This window comes from Bactrocera tryoni, chromosome 3, assembly GCF_016617805.1.
Source record: "Bactrocera tryoni isolate S06 chromosome 3, CSIRO_BtryS06_freeze2, whole genome shotgun sequence".
Lineage (NCBI taxonomy): Eukaryota > Metazoa > Arthropoda > Insecta > Diptera > Tephritidae > Bactrocera > Bactrocera tryoni.
In genome coordinates this window covers 44,213,770-44,236,548 of record NC_052501.1, presented here as the reverse complement: position 1 = coordinate 44,236,548, position 22,779 = coordinate 44,213,770, and the positions used below count along the sequence as shown (strand labels likewise).

The window sequence follows — 22,779 nt, the reverse complement described above, 5'->3', positions numbered from 1 at the left end:
CTTCACTTTCAATCATTAAAATGTCGTGAAATTCTCACTGTACAATCGATAAAGATAGCAGATTTTAACCAGTCGACATATAGATGGCGCCACCAGGCACCTGTTTACTTTGGAAAGCATCTTGGACACACAGCCGTATTTCTTTATTTCTATCAGCTTACCCTGATTTCCCCATAAAGCCAAGACGTCATTCGAACCTCAATTATAAAGGGTGATTCATTATAGAGGTTCCTATAAGGGCATTTCAATATTAAAAAAGAATTACATTTTTATTTTTAGAGAATGTCGTCATATAGTCCCCTTTCCCCAACTTTTGCTACTTAGGCGTTTAAAATAATGTTAGTTGCAAATTTTACAGATTGGTCTGAGGCCAAAAAGGTGTCGTAAATTGTTTCAGAGTTATTATAGCTCACTGTAATGTACAGCATGGAAATATTGTAATAAAAAGTTATTCCACAAAGAGAGTTATATTCGTAAACATAACAAAAGACTTGAACGGTGGACATAAAATAACATTGGACCCGGTGTGCGTAAAGGATAAGCTTGTTGCGCTTTAATCATCGCCAACGGAATTATTTAACAATGCAGTTTTTACAAAATATGACTGCACTACTCAGTCTGATCGAATTGGCAACAGTGAAACGTAAATTTGTTGAAATAATCGCAGATATCTGCGAAGCAACCGTAAACGAAAAAACAAATTAACACTACCATCTACTTTAGTGACGGGAATGTAGCTAATGGTTCTACTGGAAGGGAACAACTGGATTTGTTTGAGCTAATCCACCAGCGTAGCATGTACATATGTATAACCCAGTAGCCGTTATGAATATAGACAACAATACGCCCATCGAGCAATATGCGATGCAGTTTAATCGTAATTTACTCAGTATAGTGCAACTTAGCGAAGACACAAACCGAAATGAGCAAATTTTTGACAAATTGTGGCAGCGATTACGCCGAAATTTGCAAAGTGGACTCACACTGCTTTTCAATGGCACAGCTAATGACAATCACGTGAGAGGAATCTTGAGTAACTGCGTTAGAAAACACGCCATAAATGTCGTCGCATGGCAGCCGAATCTAGCTGTAACCGAACACAGTTACTGGAGTCTGCACCTATTCCCCAAACATCAAACCATTCGACGCATTTTTCCACCACATTATCACAATATTTTCCGAAACCAAATGGAAAGTATGCATGGTTATCCACTACGCATATTAGAAAGTGGTTGGCATCCACAAATTTATAATTTCACACCCAAACACGGACCTACCGTGCTTAGCGGTTATTTGGGTAGGCCTTTAACAGAGTTCGCATATCGTCGCAATGCCACAATTATATCGCCATTTCCGCGAAACCACAAAGTTTAATGTATGCGAAATCTTGCTGAATAACAAAGCAGACACCGGACCGCTTTGGCCGTTGCTTATGACTGAGGATAATTTGAGTTTTTCGAATGCATTGCACATGCTCGACATATGTCTGATGATACCGCTAGAAAAACTAACACCCAAGTACACATTCTATAACAACATATTTTACAAGAATACACTTGTATTTTGACACTCGTGCCGCGTTGGAGAGATCGCCAAAGATCGCCACTTGGCTTCACTGATTTCTGCAACATTTCTGTGCTAGACGGCCTACTGGGCATGCCGTTTTATGCGGCGCAGGGGAGCACATTCATACATAAGCTAATTTATACTATGTTCGGACCGACATTGAAAACATTTTGAAAACACATTTGTATGTTGTGGAATCTAAGTCGTTCGGACCGACAATGTGTGTTTTCGATGAGTTTTCACTGACAACTATCAATAGCGGCATTGTTTTGCTATTGCAAGATGGCACAATGACATAAAATGCAAAAATCCTATACCGAAATATGCAAGGCCAAGAGAGCACCCATTGCAGAATCTAGTGATATATGACGGCACGAAAATAAACGTGGGTTTTGGTCTGAAATATTTATAGCCATAGCAAATAATTTTCTGCGTGTGTTTGTTGTTGTGCCGTTGCACCAAGAGGAAAATTCTGCAATTTCTGCATCGTGCAAGGTTTTGCAAGAGCAAGAGAATCCCCCTAATATGAGAATATCAAGCGACAGCTGTTTTTGTACATGGAATGTAAACAAATATCAAGTGACAATTTAGGGCCGGCAAAATATGTCTTCCAAAAACATCGATTCAACTAGAGCAGGCACCGATTATAATGAGTGGAATGTAAGTTTTCAAGTAGTTTTCAGCGAAAACTGTGTTTTCGTTTGACAGATTTTACAAGGACGAAAACACAAGTTTCGTGCGAAAACCATTTTTTCCCACGAAAACATGTTTTCTTTGTCGGTCCGAACATAAATAGTATTATATTATCATCGCGTTAAGGGCCTTTAATATTGATGTCGCCTACAATGCTTATCTGCAAAGTTTCAACTGGAATGCACCAATTTAGCCACTTTCAAAGACAATTGATGACATAATCAAACGCGGTATTAAGTTAACAATGGACGCGAACCATTTAGGATATTTGTTTAAGGAGAGAGATATACACGTAAACCTGAACAAATTCACATTGTTTAGCAACTCTACCGAATTACTAATACTGCGTGACTCCTTGGATACACGGTATGCATTTAGTGTCTCCAATATGTGGACCGTTTACGAAGAGCAGCAGAAATATTTCTCTCGGCCACTTTTTCGCCTCACATACATATATCTGCTTCAACAAGAATTCGCCATTGGTATTGCCTTTTCATCCGAATTCAGTGTATCGCGAAAGCTTAACGGACTTCATTGGGCGGCTGCTTGCAGCTGGGCTGATAAAGTTGTAGTCACGTTATAGTTTTTTTTAATTTGGTATCGATGAAAAAAGTTGTTCTGGCAGATCGCAATAAGCAGGAGCTTTTTAAATCAATGAAATTGGAAGATTTGCAGGTCGTCATCATTACAATGAGCAATTTCTTTGCTGCAAGTTTTTTTTTGCTTTCTGCTGGAGCTTTTTTGCCAAAAACTTGAAAAGCCGTTCAATTCAATGGTAAAAATTAAGCGAAGTATTGCTAACAGAATATTATTTTTGCGCTAAATAAGTACATATAACTGTAGTTGTATGCAAATATATTTTATAATAATATGCTTGTTTCGTTCTGAAATTTTATGTTGAATTAGTTGAAAATATATTTATGTACAGTAGTTATTAGTATATCAGAGTCTCTTATCATCAAACAAACAGTCGTCGCACTCGCGACTTGGCTCCCACGTCAATGTTTACAGTCATAACTTCGAAGTCCTCGATAATTTCGTCTTTCTTAGAACCAGTACAGACAGCAACAACAATCTCATCCTCGAAATCCAACGCAAAACAACTCATGCCAACAGGTGCTACATCGGACTGAGTAGGAAATTGAAAAACAAAGGCCTCTCTCGATGAGCAAAAATCAAACTCTATAAGTCACTCATTATTCCCGTCCTGCTATATGGTGCAGAGGCATGGACGAAGACAACATCTGATGAGTAGTACGAACTTTTAAGAGAAAGGTTCTGCGGAAGATTTATGGTTCTTTGCGCCACGGCGAATATCGCATTCGATGGAGCCATAAACTGTATGAGATATACGACGACATTGACATAGTTCAGCGAATTAAAAGACAGCGGCTACGCTAACTAGGTCATGTCTTCCGAACAGATGAAACCACTCCAGCTCAGTACCTGCCGGGAGAAGCATAGGAAGACCTCTACTCCGTTAGAAAGACCAGGTGGAGTAGGACCTGGCTACACTTGGAATCTCCAATTGGCACCGAAGAGCGAAAAGGAAGAACGACTGGCTCGCTGTTCTAAACTCGGCCATAACCGCATAAGATAAAGAAATGAAGGACACGAAGATTACAAACTACTTGGTCAAAACCGAGTGTAACGAAGCTTTATTTGGAGCAAAAGTAGCGGTTTCATTTCGTTCTGCTATCTTCAGTGGTATGAACTTTGTTCGGGAAAAGTATCTCAAAGATCAGCTTGTTTTAGAACATTTTTCAAGTCCTATCATATTGAAAACTTTGCATTTGAGATACTCAAAAACCACCTATATTCTCTAATATTCCAAAAATTCTCTAAAAGAACACTTGGACACTTTAATTATCTTTCCAATACAAACGAAAGCGACAAAACTATGGCAAATGACCCAAATCGCAGTTAAAGGAAACATAACAATTATATAATTTAAATAATAGCAGCAATTAAAAAATCAACTTCGCTCGATTGTCGTAAACAAATAGGAGCGGTTTTCTACTCAAAACAGTTGGAAGCAATACCAAAGTCGGACACATAGTCGAAAGCAGGGTATCTTTACTCCTATACAATTCCAAGATTCACCCTTAAGTTACTCGTCCGTGTTGGATTTCATGAGTTGATCGTACAATGCTACCAATGGAGAAACCATTGCAGCGATCTACTTTCAGTGGATTTAAGTGTGTTTGATATTCTGTGTCAACATCATTTTGATCTCCTTCATCTTGGCCGTCAGATCTCATTGTTTGACCGGCAGCAAAATCAGCTCTGCCTCGAATACTTTTTCTCACTTTCAGTGTTACAAAGATTACTAGGTGACTCGTTCGAGCATTGCAACTGTAACTAGCGAATGACATAAGTGATGTTTTGCCCAGAATAAAAGGTCTAACAGTGTGATATTATATGATCTTGGTGACCAATCGACAGGTCCAAAACGTGAAATTTTCTGCTCACCGAAGTGTTCTCTCAATAAATCCATTGATTGATGCGACGTGTGGGAAGTGCCACAGCCTTGTTGAAACCAAGTGTTGCCGATATCACGAGCGTCAATTCCAGATATCAAATCGCCCATGAGGTTAAGTTCTCACCGGCATCATTTTTGAAGAAATATGAACGGATGATTCCACCGGCCCACAAACCAAACCAAACCGTGTTTTTTTCTGGATGACACGGCAGCCCTTAAAACTCTTCATGTCGCTCTTCCCAAATGCGACAATTTTACGCATATGCATTGAGCCCGAAATGGGCCAAATCATCACATGAAACTTTTCAAGAGCCAAGAGCAAAGCGATGTCGCTTGACATGGTCGAGCGGCTTCATTTCTTGCACAAGCTGGACGCTTTCAATTTAAGATATCGACGTAAAATGCACCAAGTCGTTCCATACTTCAGTCCGAGTTGTTGCGAATCGACTGTCCACGGTCTTCATGTACACTCACAGCTACAGCTGCTATATTTTCTTCACTGCATGCTGCAGGTGGTCTGTTCGGCCGAATATTATCCAATAATGAATGCTGGGTTTCATCTGAGTGATGGTGTTGGGAATAGTACGCTCATTATGCCGATTATGTTGGCCATATTTGAGCGAAATACATACAAGCTGGAACGATTTTTAAACGTTGGTCATTTGTAAGGCTTTGTATGATGAAATACCAAAGAATACCGAACAAAAATATCATGAAAGCTTGACATGACTCACGCATGAAATTGAAAAAATCATTGAAAAATGTACATATATGTATGTACATAGATCACCCGTCATATCAAATATTTATTTTGAAATCAGTTTACCCTGTTTCCCCTATAAAGCCAAGACTCCAAACTCGTTTATATAAACCGGAGAGTGTAATATTCCTCTTTAACTAGTAAGATTTGAGTTTATATCCATTTGGCTATCACGTTATTTTTCTCAAACAAAACAAGAAAAACACTTTCCAGACAGCTGTCAGATAGTAGTTGTCAAGCTAATTGTGTACTTTTTACTGCCAAACATGTTGAGTATATTTACATCTTAATTGCCTCAGTTAATCGATCTGCTTTTAAATTTTAAAAATACATTCTTACGTCAAAACGATCACGAATTGGGCATAAATTTCTTATCTCTTATGAAATGCCTGCTTATCAGTTGAACTACAGCATTGCGCTTGTTCTTATCGACATTATATAGCAGACGCTGAGACTGATTTCTTCTAAATGATAAGCATTTTTTAATAATCAGTAGACACTGGAACACAACAACAAAAATAATAACAATAAAGTAAACAAAACATTCACTATGCAACGATATGCGAATGTCTGGAACATATTTGTACGTCTTAAATGTGTGCTTTGCGATAAGAAGTAAATATATTTTACTTCCTTAAAAGCGTGAGACACTTTTCAATTAGTTAGCTAAGCAAAGCAATATACGATTTAGGCTAATCTAGTGCTCTAAAAAAGGTCTAACTTTCACAATTTTTTCTGCCAATAAGGAAAAAGAAAACGAATATCTCTTTTTTAAGATTTTTTTAACATATAAGGTGTGTTCCAAAATAAACCGGACTTAAAAAAACAGAACAAATGGGTTTTCGGAAAACTCAATTTATTTTATTCAAAATAGTCTCCTTCTGCTTCAAACCAAAACCATGTTGAACGAGTGTTTTAGCTCGTTGGCCGGTATGGCCGCCAGTATGCTGGTGCAAGCCTTTTGAATGGCGTCTGCGTCTGCATAACGCTTTCTTTTCATGGGCAAATGCATTTTTCCGAAAAGGAAGAAGTCGCACTGTGCTATATCAGGTCAATACGGGGAGTGGTTAATGGTTAAAATGGCACAAGCGTCGATCGATGAGACGGATTCTGAGCAATTTTTGGTCGTCAGTCAATTTGTGCTGAACAAACCGTGCACACACCTTTCGTAAGCCCAAATGTTCAGTCAAAATGCGATAAATCGATGTTTTGGAGATGTTCCATTCCATTTCCATGAATTTCAATTATGATTTCGGCTCATTTTTGATGAATTCACGCACAGTTTCGATGGAATTTCCGGTGATCACGGATTTTGATTGGTCCACATGTTGATCGTCATTTATGTTCTCACGACCACTTCGAAAACGTTGAAACCACTCGTACACTCTGCTACGGGATAGGCAATCATCACCATAAACTTATTTCATCAATTGAAACGTTTCGGTAAAAGTTTTACCAATTTTAAAACAAAATTTAATGTTGGCTCTTTGTTCGAAGCGCATTTTCGCGACGATAACACAAACCTACTGATACTTAAATCGCAATAACTTTACTTCCAATCATTGAAATGTCATGAAATTCTCACTGGACAATCGATAAAGATAGCAGATTCTAACGCACCAGTCGACAGTCGCCACCAGGGGGAGCAAATAGTAAGAGCTCGCGTCAGCTACTCGCTCTCAGCAAAGTTCACCTTTCAATAGTTATAGAAATTTTAACTGAACAGTTCATGTGGTAATATGGAAAATTGTACTGAATATCAGTAATCCTAACACATTCTTCTTAAAATTCTCGCCTTTGCCAGATCGTTCTTCACCTGGTCTTTCCAACAGAGTGGAGGTCTTCCTCTTCTTATGCTTCCCCCGACGGGTACTGCGTCGAATACTCTCATAGCTGGAATGTTTTCATCCATCCGGCCGACATGACCTAGTGTAGCCACTGTCTCTTGATTCGCTGAAATATGTCAATGTCGTCATACGACGTAGTCTCATGCAGCTCATCGTTCCATCAAATGCGGTATTTGCCGTTGCCAATGCGCAAAGGACCATACATCTTCCGCAGAACCTTTCTCTCGAAAACTCGAAACGTCGACTCATCAGTTGTTGTCATCGGGAATAATGAGTGACTTATAGAGTTTGGTTTTTTTTCGTCGAGAGAGGACTTTACTTCTCAATTATTTCTTGACATAAAAATTAGCAGCATTTTTTTTTACTGTTTGAGAATGTTTACCATGAATACAATAAATCTCAATTCTTGATTTGTCACAATGAGCAGGCAATTGTGATAAGAATAAGCTGTTAAAATTAAATGGCATTGAATGGTGTTACGGGATCAAAAGTTTATATAGCGTTATCTTGTTCCACAAATGTAATCAGCAGCGAGAATAATCAGCAGCGATAATAATCAATGCGTCCATATACAGGGTGGGATCATCTTTGGAATAAACACCAAAATTTTAGATTTTGTTTGACGTTGGCAATTTCGTTTCAAATTTTCATTAAGGTAAATTTAGATGAAGATACATACATATATGTATGTAGTAAGTTTTTTTTCAGTTGGGAATATATTGAAACACAGGGTAGCTAAGGACATGGTGTAGGGCAGCGTATCCTCGTTGGATATTTCGTTTTATTTTAGCGAATTATCCAAATTTCATTTTAACAAAATCATCCGAAATGAACATGCTCTAGAAACCGTAAAGCCAGATTGCCTACTAGTAATGCCAACCTAATCCCAATATCACCAGTTTGGCAACGAGTCGATGGTCCGCTCTACTTTGGATCTCCTGTGAGCTTTGCAAACAGTGCGGATTTTGGTGTTTAAGTAAATCTGAGTTTAATGTGATCAAAAGAAAAATGTTGAATTTGAAGTTTTAGGAAAGCTTTCTGTTTTTGTGAACACAAAATGCTTCTTTGCGCAAGAAGCTTTTTTACTAAATACCTAAATAACAAATAAGGTCCTTACATTTTAGAATCTTGACCCCATAAAGCCAGCCACACCATCGAAAGTTTTTCGCGATCAAGCCTGAAGTTCGGTTTTATAGCGTCGTCAGACGTTTAGCTGGCCCAGCTGTTTCGCTTCCAGGAAAGAGCAGTTTTATGGCTGCAATCCCATCCTTAATGTTTTCCGTAGCCAAAGACAATCTTTCCTTTTCCTCATTCGTCCGGATGAACCTGCAGCTAAGACTTCCATGCGCCTTGACCGTTTTCGCTTTTAACTCCTGCTTATTGGATTTTGCCAAAGGTCTAGTCTTTATTGCCGTCATAGCATCTTCGATATGACTCGGAGTATAGCAATCCTTCATCTTCCGTAGTGTTCACGCTTTCGAGGTCCGTGTCTTTATGAACTGTAGAATCTCTACGCTGCGAAGCGGAGCTAGCTCGCACCATCAACACCTGCTCTAGAAACTAGTCTAGATGCCGAGTCGTGACGGTGACAGCAGCGACGTCAACTGCCCAGTCAGCTCATGCGAGGTAGATACAACTAAGAAGATTTCCGCCGACCATAGAGTAAAAGAAGATAATAAATTCACTGAACTTATAAGTGTTTCAATCGTACCTATGGAGTAGAAGAGATCGATAGTCCTTTCAGTCAGCTGTTAATTTATGATTGAGGTGATAGCAATGTTTGTTTATTAAGGTTAGTCCAAAACAAACCAATAAAATCTATTTTATTTTGAAAAAAATCAGGGAATGTCTTTTATTTATAAATTTTGAAAAAATTTACCTTTAGCCAATAAAATAACTTTGCACATTTTTCACGTTGAGTTTCATTATTTCTTAATTCTCATTTCATAAAAAAAACTTTCTGAAAATTCTTCTAACTTGATTCCTTTGCTTCGCTTGCAAAACGTCAAGTCATCACACTAGTCATATTACGTCCAACTATATAACCAACGAACATGCTTCTATAGTCTTGAAGACTTCCAATTAAGGTAGTACAAAAACGTTGAAGAAACTAATCCTACTGTGATAATATCGTGCCGCAACCACCGTATTCGCCTGATCTACCTTCGTATAACTTCTGGCTATTCAGCAAATTCACATGACCATTCTGAGGACACCGTTTTGACTCAACTGAGGATATAAAAGCTCTGATGGCCATCACGACGGATGATTTTTCCAAGTACTATGATGCCTACTTTGAAGGAGATGAAATGGACAAAATTCACCTTTCAATTTAATCACAGTAGTACATCAAGGCGCCACTCCGTTATATGATGATTGGAAAGACGTCTCATTTTGCATTGCAATTGCAATTTAATAAATGAATAAACAGCTGGAGGAAATGTGAGCTATGTACAATAACCGATAAGTGACAGTCGATAAGCGAAAGAGAGAGCGCAAACTGTGGAGCACTTTGAGAGAAAAGTGTGCTTGTGGACCGACGACATGGTTTTTATGGAAGAACTATTAACAGGTCAAGCAATTACTTACCTAGAATCGGCTAGAACACAGCACAAATCCTGCAACTACAGGGTTTGTCCAGAAAGTTATAGGATTGATTTTCTTACGCCGCGACTGTACTTCGGAACGTGTGCGCACTGGCTGGTTTCGGTAAAGGGCCTTCCTAGCTAACGAACGAGGGGTTGGTCAGTTGCCTCCGAGCACCGGGAGAGTCTGGACAAACATTTTTCGCGCGACGTGCTTCTGTGAGTGGTGCAAGCCGAAAATGCAGCATTCGTTAAAGCAGAGGTACGCGATTCTAATTTGTGTGAAACTCGGGAAATCTGTGACAGAGAGGTTTGTTATGATCAAGCAGGCTATCCAGCTGTTGCTTTAGCAATAAGTGGTGAATTTCGGTGGCACCAGTCCTTTTTGGAGAGCCGGGAAGAGGTCGCTGATGAATGAGCAAATACATCTTTTTTGACATCAAAGGCATCATCCATCATGAATTTGTTCCTCCTGTACAAACCGGCAACGCCAAGTTTTACGTGGAAATCCTCAAGGGACTCAAACAAAGGGTCAATCGGGTCCGACAAGACATCGTAGCCGTTTGGAAGTTGCACAACGACAACGCCCCGGCTCACACCGCCTTTCTTGTGAACAGCTACCTTACCAAGGCCGGCATCATAACGCTTCCTCAGCCGCCCTTCAGCGCAGATGTGGCCCCCTGGATTTTTTTTGTTTCCTTGCCTTAAAAGGCCGATGAAAGGCAAGCATTTTGAGACTACAGAGGGCTTCAAGCGGCAAGCACCTCGGCTCTCAAGGGTATTCCGAAGAATGCCTTTCGTGACGCTTTCAATGCTTGGAAATCGTGCTGGCAACGCTGCATCGACGCAAAAGGAGCTTGTTTTGAAAGTTTTTAAAGAATTGTAACGATTGGTTCAATAAATTTTTTTTTAATCGACTCAGTCTATTAATTTCCGGACAAACTCTGTATGACTAACTCTCGCTTACTGCCCACTGCCCAGCCTAGCTTTCTGTTCGCTCGCCTGAATCTTCTTTGCTTCAATACTACAGACCCAAGTGTGGATTGAACGCCATAGGCCAGAATCAGTTCATAATAATTCGAACAATGAACCGTTGGTAAGCGAAACAAAATGCATACTCCGCACAATTGAAATAATAAAAGCGGATTGAAGTGGGGTAAAGCCACAGGAACCAGTCGAACTATCAAAAGAAAACAAACGTCATAGCTGCTGGTAATTCTAGATTTTCAAACCAGGTGGAATCGGTCGATCTTTTTAACCGCTTCTGAACATGTTGAGCACTTTAAAGTTACCAAATGGACTACTAAAACTGCTAAATATTTAAATACAAGTTGTACATTGTGGAAAGATGGTCTGATTATGGAAAAATTGGAAGAAACGTAGATGACAAGCTAGGAATAGGGATGTATCATGTAGCTTTTAAAAGTAAGGACAAAGCGATTGTTTAGTCTAAGCGAAACGAAAAAATTGTCTTTAAAAAGTAATTAGATATATCCCCTACTTTTAAAAACACGCACTGAACGCAGGCAAACATCAGTCGTGATTGGAGCAAAGCAATATTTATGGGTGACTCAACTTTCATATTGTACAAGCCCTTGAGAGGTGCTTGGCTAAAGAAAAGACAAACATTTATTCAAAGGAGTGTCGCTCCCAAAAGGTGCATGATTATGCTTCTCGGCTCTTTATTTTGGGATTTTTGGGCGGTTTATAAAAAATGTTTACTGAAGTTAACTGAAATTCTTTACGGAAAAAATAGTCATAATTGGATACTTCAAGCAGACATTGTTGCAAAATATAAGGTAGACTGTACTCAGTGGAAATAAGACAACCATATTGTTACTTTAGATTGGACATCAAAGTCACCAAACGCCAATCCAATAGGCTTCAATGGAAGCCAAAATATCAAGAAAACATTTAAGGTCAACAAAAGATTTAATTTGACTTCGTCCAACATATCTCTGACCTCCTGATCAATATGAGGAAAATTTAGTTTCAAAGGCATCAAGGATGTCAGGTTATAGTAAACGACGCGGAAGATTGGAGCAAAAATTGAATAAATGTCAACTATGACAAAGCAACCCAGTACACGCTACCAAAGGAAAATGAAAACTTTTTTGAACGCACTGTATGTTGTTATCTTTCGGATATATTTTTTATAGCATTCTCACCTAGTTTAAAACAGTTAAGACTAAAAATAAAGTCTGACGAAACGACGGAAGAGGCTTAATGAATCTTAGAACTAATGTCTAAATGTTTGGAAATTTTAAATATTGATTTGTACACGTTATAGATATGTGAAAAATTATTTAAATTAATAAAATAAAGGATGATTGTAACCAGTAATGGTTATCTGACAGTTGAAAATATTTCTTGAGTAGGATTGCCAACTGTTTAACAGCTGTCTGAGTGTAACAGCTTACAAGACGTCGATTTTTGAGTATTAAAAGAAAAACACTGTATCGATTCTTTTGAAACTTTCGGGATCTTGTTGTACATGTTTCAGGAATAAATATGGAATTTTAGAAATTAATATTTTTCAAGTTATAAGAGATCCCCGGGCGCTAAAAAAAGGGTCTCCACCACTGAAGTGATTCCAGCCTTTATCGTGGATGTAACCCAAAAATAAAAAATTCACCTTATAGTAGAAGATATTCTCCAGCCATGACCTGCTCAAAAATAATTAAAAATTGACAAAATTGCAGATTTTTAAAAAAAATGTTGAATTTTAATCCAAATTTTTGGTCTTTTGAGTCTGTAAAAATTCGAATTTTGATCAGATCGAGTTGTATAAGTCACCGGATTATTTGTTTTCAAGTTATCACTGCAGCAAATTTGTAAAATGTTGTTTGGAAGAAAACGCGTTTGAAAATAACGGTTGAATGGATTGCTGTAAATTGCTTACGACGATTTCGTTTTTGTTTATGTTGGAACATGTTAATGTTTAATTTTGGCAATTTGATCTCCTCATTTAATTATTTGCAACTTTAAATTTGTTGTCATAACTTGCTTTTACTTTTATGTGTATTTGTTGTTGGGTTGGTTACTTTGTTTCTGTGTGTTTGTGAGTTGTTTGAACGTGAAATTTTCGCATTTCGTCGTATTCAGGTTATGACGACAAGGTCGGGTGGTAGTAAAAACGTTTCTTTAATATTGTATGAAAATAAAGGCATGCATATACAGCTATGCACAGAAAAATAGCACACTTAAAAAATGTTTTTTTCAAACCACTTTTTCTTTGGGAAATTTATAGTCGAAATGTTCTACAATACATTTATTTTATTACTCTTGCAACATGTTGCTACATAATGGTTTCGTTCACCTAACGGTCGTACGTGTCACCTAAAACTAAGCGATATAGATATAGGCTTATACACAATCGAAAGCTGAGAGTGTTTGTGTAAACACTTTATTTTTAGATATTTTTTGTTTTGTAATTTTTTTTACAAGAATGCCGTGACGAAACCAATTGACAGATGAAGAAAAAGGAGAAAGCGGAGCATTCCATGATGAGACAGGGCGTCTAATCGCAAAATTTCCAGGCGTATCAAGAGATCTGCAAGTCTCGTAGACAATTTTATTAAATTGGGTAATTGCTATGGAAAAAACAAACGAGCATGAAGGACTCCACTGATGGGAAAAAGGAGTAAAAGAGAGATTAAACGCTTGCTACTAGTGGAAAGCTATATTTGAAAGAGATTATGGAAGAACTGGATTTATCAGTAGTCCCACGGCGTGTTCAACAAATTTGGAAACGTTATTAAAATTTCGTCTCATGAAAAAATGTTTTGAAAATTGCACTTTTGGCAAGGTATAAAATAACAAAAGATTCTCGGAGAAGTTCAGATTTTGGGATAAAGAATGGAAAAAAAATATTTTTTCAGACGAGAAAAAAAATTCAATTTAGATGGTCCGTACGGAAGCGATAAATGCTCGAGATCCAAAGGTTGGGAGAGAGAAATTCGAAAAAGACAAAACTTTGAGGGTGGGTCTCTTATAGTTTGAACGGTTTTAAATTATAGGAGAGCCATTACAATATGTTACGTTTCTACCAAAATTGACTCGGAGTATTATGTGCAATTGTTGGATCAAGTGCTGGTGACGTTCGCAGAATATTTTCATCTTTCAGCAGGATATTGCTGCGATTTCTCGGCCGAAGAAGACTAAATAGTATTTGGCATCCAAACGACATTTCCGGTGACACCTCGGAAAAAAAGCGCCCGTGTTGGCAGGATAACTCCTTACAGGATCCTCTAGAGTGAAAAAATACGTGTTTTAGTTAAAACATTAACATTTTTGCAAACTATTTTACAAAAAAATTAAAATTTCAGTCAAAATTTTGAGACATTTTTTTTTCAAATTGTTGTAATCGAAAAAAATCCTTCATCCAAGTCTTTAAGATTGTATTTCAAAGTCCTGTGTAAAATTTCATGAAGATTGGTTGAGTAGTTCTTGAGAAATCTTGCCAACCGACTTCAAAAACACAGTTTCAAGAAATGCGGGTTTAAAGACGGCGCACTTAGCCTAGCTAGCCTCAAGCTCACAAGTTCTTAAGGCTGTATCTCCGAAACTATTACTCGGATCAACTTGAAAATTTAAAACACTATTTTAGAGGGATTGTAAAATTTAATAAGACAATAAAAAACTAGATTTTTTGAAACCCGTAAACCCCTTAACATACTGTTTTTAATGCACCAACACTTGCACAGAAAAGTGAATCGAGCAATCAACTAATTTAAATCAAATAGAGCTACATAATCAAATATACAACAAATGGAAGGAGATATACATATGCTATATTATTTTGATTTCAACTTATAATTTTGTTATTACTTCCTATGTAGTTTAAATATTTTGATAAAAGAGCTAATCTCCAAATCTGCGAGCAGAAAAATTACACTGTGGAACATTTTTGGGATTATTGTCTGGGGGGTGAGAAATTCCAAGTCAGGGTGATGGTACTAGGTCAGTATAGTAAATAAAAAATGGTTGCATCAAGCTTAATTTATGTGGAAAACCGTGCTCAAGGGTCAAAAATAATAGCTCAAAATATTCGATACCGAAAATAGCGCTTTCGGGATTCACGTCTCTAGCAAATTTGCATGCGCACATATTATTATATTGGCACGCAGCCGAGTATCTACATACTTGTATACAAACATATGGACAACAAAAGTTCGCTTTGGATGCAATAAATTTCATTTTTTTGTTGGTGTGTTTTTTTGCTTTTGCGATTTTCTTACTTTTGCAAGCTTATTTACATTACGTATAAGTGGGTATGTTTGCTTGTAAGCGGTGTTTGTTTAATTTTTATTATAATTTAATCTCTTCCTTAATGATTTGCAGCTTTCCGTTTGTTTTTATAAATAGTAAGACTTTGTTCATAATCTTAAAATTCTTTATTTATTTTTCAAAATCTATAACGTTGTGTTAAAGTCAGTTTCCGGAATGACCTTCAGTAATGGTTTCCCCGGAGCGGTCGTTTGAGTTTGTTAAATAATCCAGAAGTCACACGGAGCTAAATCAGGTGAATGCTGTGATTGCGGCACAATAATGGTTGAACATTTGGTGAAAAACTCACAGAGAACCAACGCAGTATGCGACGACGCTTTATCGTGGTGAAAAAAACAAGTGTTGCCGGTCCATAGTTCTGGCCTCTTTTTACAAATAATTTTGTGCAAATGACGAATAACACTCAAATAGTATTCCTTGTTGACACTTTGGCTGGTCGAAAGGAATTCGGAGTGCACCACATGTCGGTAATCAAAGAAAACTGTCAACATAACGTTGATTTTGACCTGCTTTAACTTGATTTTCTCGGTCTCAGCTCACCTTTGCCACGATATTCGGCTGATTGATCGTCCGTTCACTGGTCGTAAGCGTAGATCCAAGACTCATCAACCAGTAATAATACGTTTCATTACATCCTGGCCGTCGGAATGCATTGTTTCACAGACGTTAACGCGACGCTTTTTCGAAAAAATTGAGTGAACCAATCGTGCTTTTTCTTTTCTTAGGCCCAAATGATCTTTCAAAGTAGTATTTCTTCCGACATTCTAACGATGCCAGTAAGATCTCTGACTGTTAATCGTCGATCATGAAGCACCAATTCCCTTATTTTATTGACGTATTGTTCATCAGTTAATGTTGATGACCATCCTGGACGGGATTCGTCGTCAACGCATTCTCGACCCTCTTTGAATAATTTGTAGCAATCAAAAACACTTGCTCGCGACAAACAAATATCACTGAAGACCTTTTCCATCATTCCGAACCTTTCGGCACCAGAATTTCGGCACACAAAATTTAATGTAACTTCTTTATTGACTAATTCACTCAGTGTAAAAATCGTCGAATGCACATTATGAACTACAGTACGTAAATTTGGAGCCATGTACCGTGTACCGAAGCTTTAGCGAAAATCACGAAAATGTACGTAAATTGAAACGGAGAATATTGATGTACTTAATTTGCGTTAAAACAACAAAAAATTGCTATACAATTGTGTCCCACCCGTGACGATGGAATGAATACCCCTAATGCAAATTAAATATATTCACCCAGCTTTAACTATGTTAAACTCGCCATTATGGCAACGCCGTTTGTGGAATGCTTTTATTGTATTTGTTCGTGTTAAAGATAAATTACATACTATGTTAAAGCTCTTCTTGTTTACACTTATTCATGTATTTTCTACCAACAATTTGTGGAACTTATGCTGACAGGTGATATTGTGGAAGCAACGCTATTGTGTGTGTACGTTGTATTATTTTTTTAAAATGTCGCGAAAACTTGGAGTAAATATATTTAACGAAAAATTGCGCAAAGAATTTTCGTTTATTAAGAAAGCGAAGACCGAAAGTGATGTCCTTTGCGAAGTGTGCAACACGGGTTTTAGTATTATGCATAGTGGTCGCCGAGATATTGAGCCGCATATTAAATCAAAAAATCACCAAAATGCATTGCACGCTGCCACGTCCAGCCACACACTCAATAGATATTTAAAAAGTTCTACTTTGACCGGAACAGATGCCCATATCGCGGCGTGTGAAGGCGTTTGGGCATTTCATGTGATAAGTTCTAATCACAGTTTTCGCTCGGCCGATTGCGCTTCCAAAATCATTCGGAGTTGTTTCGCAATGTCCAAATTTTCTTGTGCGCGAACGAAATGCGAAGCCATCGCAACCAGAGTGTTCGCACCGTTCGTATTGCAAGAGCTCCAGAAAGACTTAAATGACTGCCATTTCTTCACTATATTGACGGACGCCTCTAATCATGGCAGCACAAAAATGTTTCCGATATTAGTTCGCTTCTTTTCGGAAAAGGATGGCGTCAAAGTGAAAGTTATAGACTTGGTAGATGCATATGGAGAAAGTTCCGAAATAATTGTAAATTTGCTGAATAGCGCTATGAACAAATTGAACATAAATAAGAAACTAGTTGCGTTTTGTGGAGATAACGCGGCGTGTAATTTTGGCAACGTTAATCGAACCGGCACAAATAATGTGTTCTACAAACTGAAGCAGCTTTATCCTGGATTGATTGGCGTTGGATGTGCAGCGCATATTGTTCATAATACTTTAAAAAAAGCTTGCGACAAAATGCCTTTTGATGTGGAGATGATTGTAGTCAAAATTTATTCACATTTCTATTTGTTCACCGTGCGTGTCGCAAAATTGAAAAAAGTTTGTGAATCCGTGGATGTGGAATATAAAAAACAGATAGGTTACAGCAAAACTCGTTTCCTAGGCTTGTTGTCATCAGTCGACTCAATATTAAGAATTTTTGATGGTCTTAAGGAGTATTTTTTGGGAGATCCCAACACCCCAAAATCTTTGCTACTATTTTTTGAAGATCCAAGAGCCAAGATGTGGCTGCTTTTCCTTCGTGATCAAGTAAGTATCGGTTAATGGGAATGAAATGTGTCAGGCACCAATAACTTTCTTTTTAATTTCTTATGTAGGCAACTATTTTCACCGCGAAGTACATCGCAACCAATAACCATTTTGATCTGGAATCATCCGATACTGATTTATTCGATCAGTTCACGTATTTGGAAAGATTCGTAACCGAAGAGAAAATCCAATCATGGGAAGAAAATGGTACTGCCACCGATCAACGCTGAAGGAAATTGCATCAAATGAAAAATACGCATTCAAAAATGCCAATCAGATCGACGAAAACAAAAAAAAATATGTATGCTGAAATTTGTATGCAAAAAACGAGTTTGGATATCGAAAAATAAACTGCTTTCTCCATAACTTGACCATAAATAGAAATCAAATTAAATTAAATTGCATTTGCAAGCACCGTTTTTTCATTAATTAAAAACTGTACATAATATAAACCTATAGTAATCTAACTATCATTATAGAAAGAGGCAAGAAAAAAAATTTTTGTGTACGTAAATGAGATCTTGAAAAGGTGGTCACCCTATACATACATATGTCTCTGACAGTCATACCAACCTAGAAAACAATATTTCGACGAAATGAAAAAGTCTTACTACCCTAGTGGCTTTCATTGACATGAATGGTGCTTTGTAAGTAATGAAATGGTTCATTTATATGTATATAATTTCATATACAAGGTGAGTTCCAAAGTAAACAGGACTTAAAAAAAAAACAACAGAACAAATGGTTTTTTCGGCAAAATCAATTTATTTTATTCAAAATAGTCTCCTTCTGCTTCAATACAGCTTCCTGCACGGTCCAAAAGCATGTCGAACTAGTGTTTTAGCTCGTTGGCCGGTATGGCCGCCAATATGCCGGTGCAAACCTTTTGAATGTCCTCTACGTCTGCATGACGCCTTCCTTTCATGGGCAAATGCATTTTTCCGAAAAGAAAGAAGTCGCACGTTGCCATATCAGGTGAATACGGGAAGTGGTTAATGGGTAAAATGTGATTTTTGGTCAAATAAACCTCTTTAATGATGTCCTTCGAATGTTGGATTCTGAGCACTTTTTGATCGTCAGTCAATTTGTGCGGAACAAACCGTGCACACACCTTTCGTAAGCCCAAATTTTTGGTCAAGATGCGATAATTCGATGTTTTGGAGATGTTCCATTCCATTTCCATGAACTTCAGTTATGATTTCGGCTCATTTTTGATGAATTCACGTACAGTTTCGATGGAGTTTCCGGTGATCACGGATTTTGATTGGCCCACTTGTTGATCGTCATTCATGCCCTCACGACCACTTTGAAACGTTGAAACCACTCGTGCACTCTGCTACGGGATAGACAATCATCGCCATAAACTTGTTTCATCAATTGAAACGTTGCGGTAAAAGTTTTACCAATTTTAAAACAGAATTTAATGTTGGCTCTTTGTGCGAAGCTCATTTTCGCACCGATAACAGAGACATACTGACACTTAAAACGCAATAACTTCACTTCCAATCAATGAAATGTCATGAAATCACTAGACAATCGATAAAGATAGCAGATTCTAACGCACCACTCGACATATAGATGGCGCCACCGGGAGACGCTAGATTCCAAAAGTCCTGTTTACTTTGGAAAACACCTTGTATGATGAGGGCGGTGGAAGCGTCAGTCATTAGATCATCTATAGTACCCCTCTGGAGGGAACACATTGACTACAGAACCTCAATAGCTCTTCATATTTAGAATTTCTGTAATAAAGTAGATGGCTACTAAATTGTCCTCCATAATACGTAAGTATGTACATATATAACGCCGTATTGGTTATTGATACCGAAGTCAGGTATTACTCTAGTTAGCCCCATGCAAAGCAGCAAATCTTATATTGAAAGCAAAATTATTACAAAGTATTGCCAATCGTAAGCTTTAACACCTTACTATCTTACTGGCGGCTTGAGGGCCAAGAATATATCAAGCTAATTTTTGATAACCTGTTCTGATGTGAACTGTACTCCAGTGAGAGCGTTCTACATTGACCACAACAAGGTCTAGGTTATAAGGGAAGGTGTGGGTTATAAGGCGGGTAAGGCAAAATTTCCTATGTTTTCGAAATAGTTTTCAACCGAACTTGCAACATGAGATCAAGCGTTGCCATGTTGCAAAATGTCGGCACTTTTCGGCAATTGCGCACTTCAGTTTGTTAAGTAGTTGTCGCTAGCCTTCTCCATTAATAGTTTCAGTCGGTTTTAGATGTGACATAAGCTTTTCGTAACAATGGAATTATGGAATGATTATCAAGTTACGCTATATCTTGGTAAACCGCATAAATATAGTAATATAAATACAACTCTCTCTTTCTGGCCGCGATCCAAAAAGTCAAATATCCTCTTTTTTCACCCTCTTTTTTCACTATTGGCTCATAAAAATTTTTTTGATTAAAGAACTAAAAAAATTGCTGTTCATTAGTATTCTATAAGGGCCATCCATAAATTACGTCACACGAATTTAAGGACTTTTTAACCCCTCCCCCGTCCTTGTCACAAGTTGTCACATTTTGAAAGTGAAACAGATTATAACTGGCTCAGTAATCAGTCGTTGAGTATGTATTATACCAAGTACATCCCAAAAGACTCATGTCATAACTTTTCCAGTCGACTTTTTTGTTTTTCCACGCCCGAGGACCGGTTCATCATGTGCAGTCCACTAGAATGACTGTCGATGGGACTCCAGTGGGAAATGATGGGGCTATGTCTCTATCACTGACGAAAAATTTCGGCTTTATTCCGATAAGAGAGCACTTAAATACTTCTCAGGATCAGTTATTCGTTGTTTTTGTTAGATTGCGAGGCACCTACTTTGCTCATTTCGCCTGTTTCCGGCTTAGCAAATATCTTTTCAGCGGCGGATTTCCCTGAGCCCAAATTCAACAGCATTTTCCCCAAAAAAGCAATGCTTTATTTACACACGAAACGCATTATGATCCATTTTTTTGTAAACTAACACAAGTTATAATCCAACTAATAGAAATCATATAGATGGTAGTAGTAGTATTATCTATGTATCAGCCACAGTGAAGCGTGGACGGGTCCTCTAGTCTTTAATAAAATCAGCATTTAGTTAACTATTTAAGTACAGAGACAACGAATGACTAGTCAATAAATAATAGATACTTAATTATGCTAATAAAAAATACAAAACTTAATCATCTTGTGTCCATGGACTTTTTTCCCACTCCTTTATACGATTTATTACTGGTAAATGAGGCACTTCATTTTCGTTCTGAATTTGAATGTCAGGAACATCTTTCGTATCAACATCGTCTTCTTCCATCCATAAAACATCGTCATCATTCATTAAACAGAGAATCTCTCGGGCAATTCTTTGAGGACGAGTTTTCGCGATAGGTAACAGCTCTTATGTGATTGTTTGTGTTGATTGGTGGCTTTATATGAAGAAAAATATAGGCCACATAAGTATGCTACACGATCTTTTAAATAAGTATGAATCGACACTAGGGCAATAACTATCATATGGAACTTGTTTGTGTTGCTTGTAGATTTAATAATATCTGTTTGTACATCACAAATTTTGAAATGTGATGTTACTAAGCCCCCTGCCCCTTGTCACAGAATGTCACTTCTGAATGATACCCTCCCCCCTCTTCAAGATGTGACGTAATTAACTTTTGACTTCAGTAAAAGAAAAAAAATGTAACTTTGGCTGTACCGACGTTATAATATGTATCTTTCAAAGGTATACTTTTTATAGCATGAAGTGGTATAAAAAATCTTTAAAATGTCTTTTAAAAATGTGTTACTGTAGCGATGTAATTATTTATACCTAAGAAGATACCTTATCAAAAATAAAAGTTTTCCATACAAGTATCTGAGATCGATCGGTCCGTTTTATGCCATAGTGGTCCGATATCGGCGCTTCCGACAAATGAGCAGCTCCTTGGTGGTAAAAGGACGTGTGCAAAATTTCGGGTTGTGGAAAGATTAATATACGCTGTTCGGTATAAAAAAAACTATTCAGAACTGCTGTGATTGAGATCTCTACAGTTTTGCCTCCCATTTGCATGTGTTGATCTTGCCAATTAAAATATCCGCATATGTATGTGTAAATATTTTATCATTCACGCTCGCCGATTTGCGTTCATTTCTCGTTTTATGCCACACTCTGCACCGTATTCTGACTTGAGAACATTAGTGCGTGTTTTTTCCTTTGCCCCATCCTCATCGATAATTAAAAGATTTTTATAGCAACTTTTCGATCAGCAGCGCTGTGCAACGTTGCGGGATATCTCCCCTGCCAACCACGGCTACCCACTTGTGTCAAATATTTCAATAAAACTACACATTTTTTCTCAATGCACTAACACCAACGCACATTTTCGGGTTATTTTTTGTTCACCTAAATGCGATGAAAAAAAGTTTCTTTCATTTCTTGATTTATTTGAATGAGTGCGAAGGAGAAAACATAATTGTCAATAGTGCCAAAAAAAAAAATCCTAAAAAGAGTAATAAAAAAACGATTGAAAGACGCATGTCATTCGTGATCGTACCATCGTAAAGGAGGCTCGTACAACAAGAAGGTAAGTGAATGATTTTTATGTGATTTTTTAAAATTATTAAGCAAATAACACTGTGGAACATTTTTGGGATTATGGGGGTGAGAAATTTCAAGTCAGGGTGATGGTACTAGGTCAGTATAGTAAAACCCTCAAAGGGTTTGGCGTTCGTATGTGTCAGTTTTTTTTATGACCTTTTAAATTTTTTCCTTATCTTGATGTTTTTTCGCTTAGTTGTAACATTTTGGCAAAAACGTAGTTTTTTTTTATGTTAAACTGCTTAATAATTAATTAATATTTAATTTATTTTATTTCAGGTATTTGTCTTTTATAATCTTTTTTAAATGATAATTATTATTTTTAATTAAATATATTGTGTATTGTTTGTATTAA

The 22,779-nt window shown here is 37.4% G+C and overlaps 1 protein-coding gene and 1 long non-coding RNA gene across 2 annotated transcripts in view; both read left to right on the top strand.

The window, feature by feature from the left end:
* The window catches only part of LOC120770337, a 77,909-nt gene that overhangs the window by 40,357 nt on the left and 14,773 nt on the right, over window positions 1-22,779 (top strand). The window lies entirely within an intron of this gene.
* On the top strand, window positions 17,159-18,197 carry LOC120770336. The gene is made up of 2 exons (XM_040097732.1): window positions 17,159-17,825; window positions 17,894-18,197. The coding sequence occupies exons 1-2, from the start codon at window positions 17,220-17,222 to the stop codon at window positions 18,053-18,055; spliced, it is 768 nt and encodes a 255-aa protein (XP_039953666.1). The 5' UTR covers window positions 17,159-17,219; the 3' UTR covers window positions 18,056-18,197.

What these genes read in the sequence shown, in the direction of transcription:
- LOC120770336 (XM_040097732.1), top strand. Translation starts at nt 17,220, where the DNA reads ATGTTTCCGATATTAGTTCGCTTCTTTTCGGAAAAGGATGGCGTCAAA. An exon ending in TGCTTTTCCTTCGTGATCAA is followed by an intron (nt 17,826 to 17,893) that starts GTAAGTATCGGT and finishes TTTCTTATGTAG; the next exon opens with GCAACTATTTTCACCGCGAA.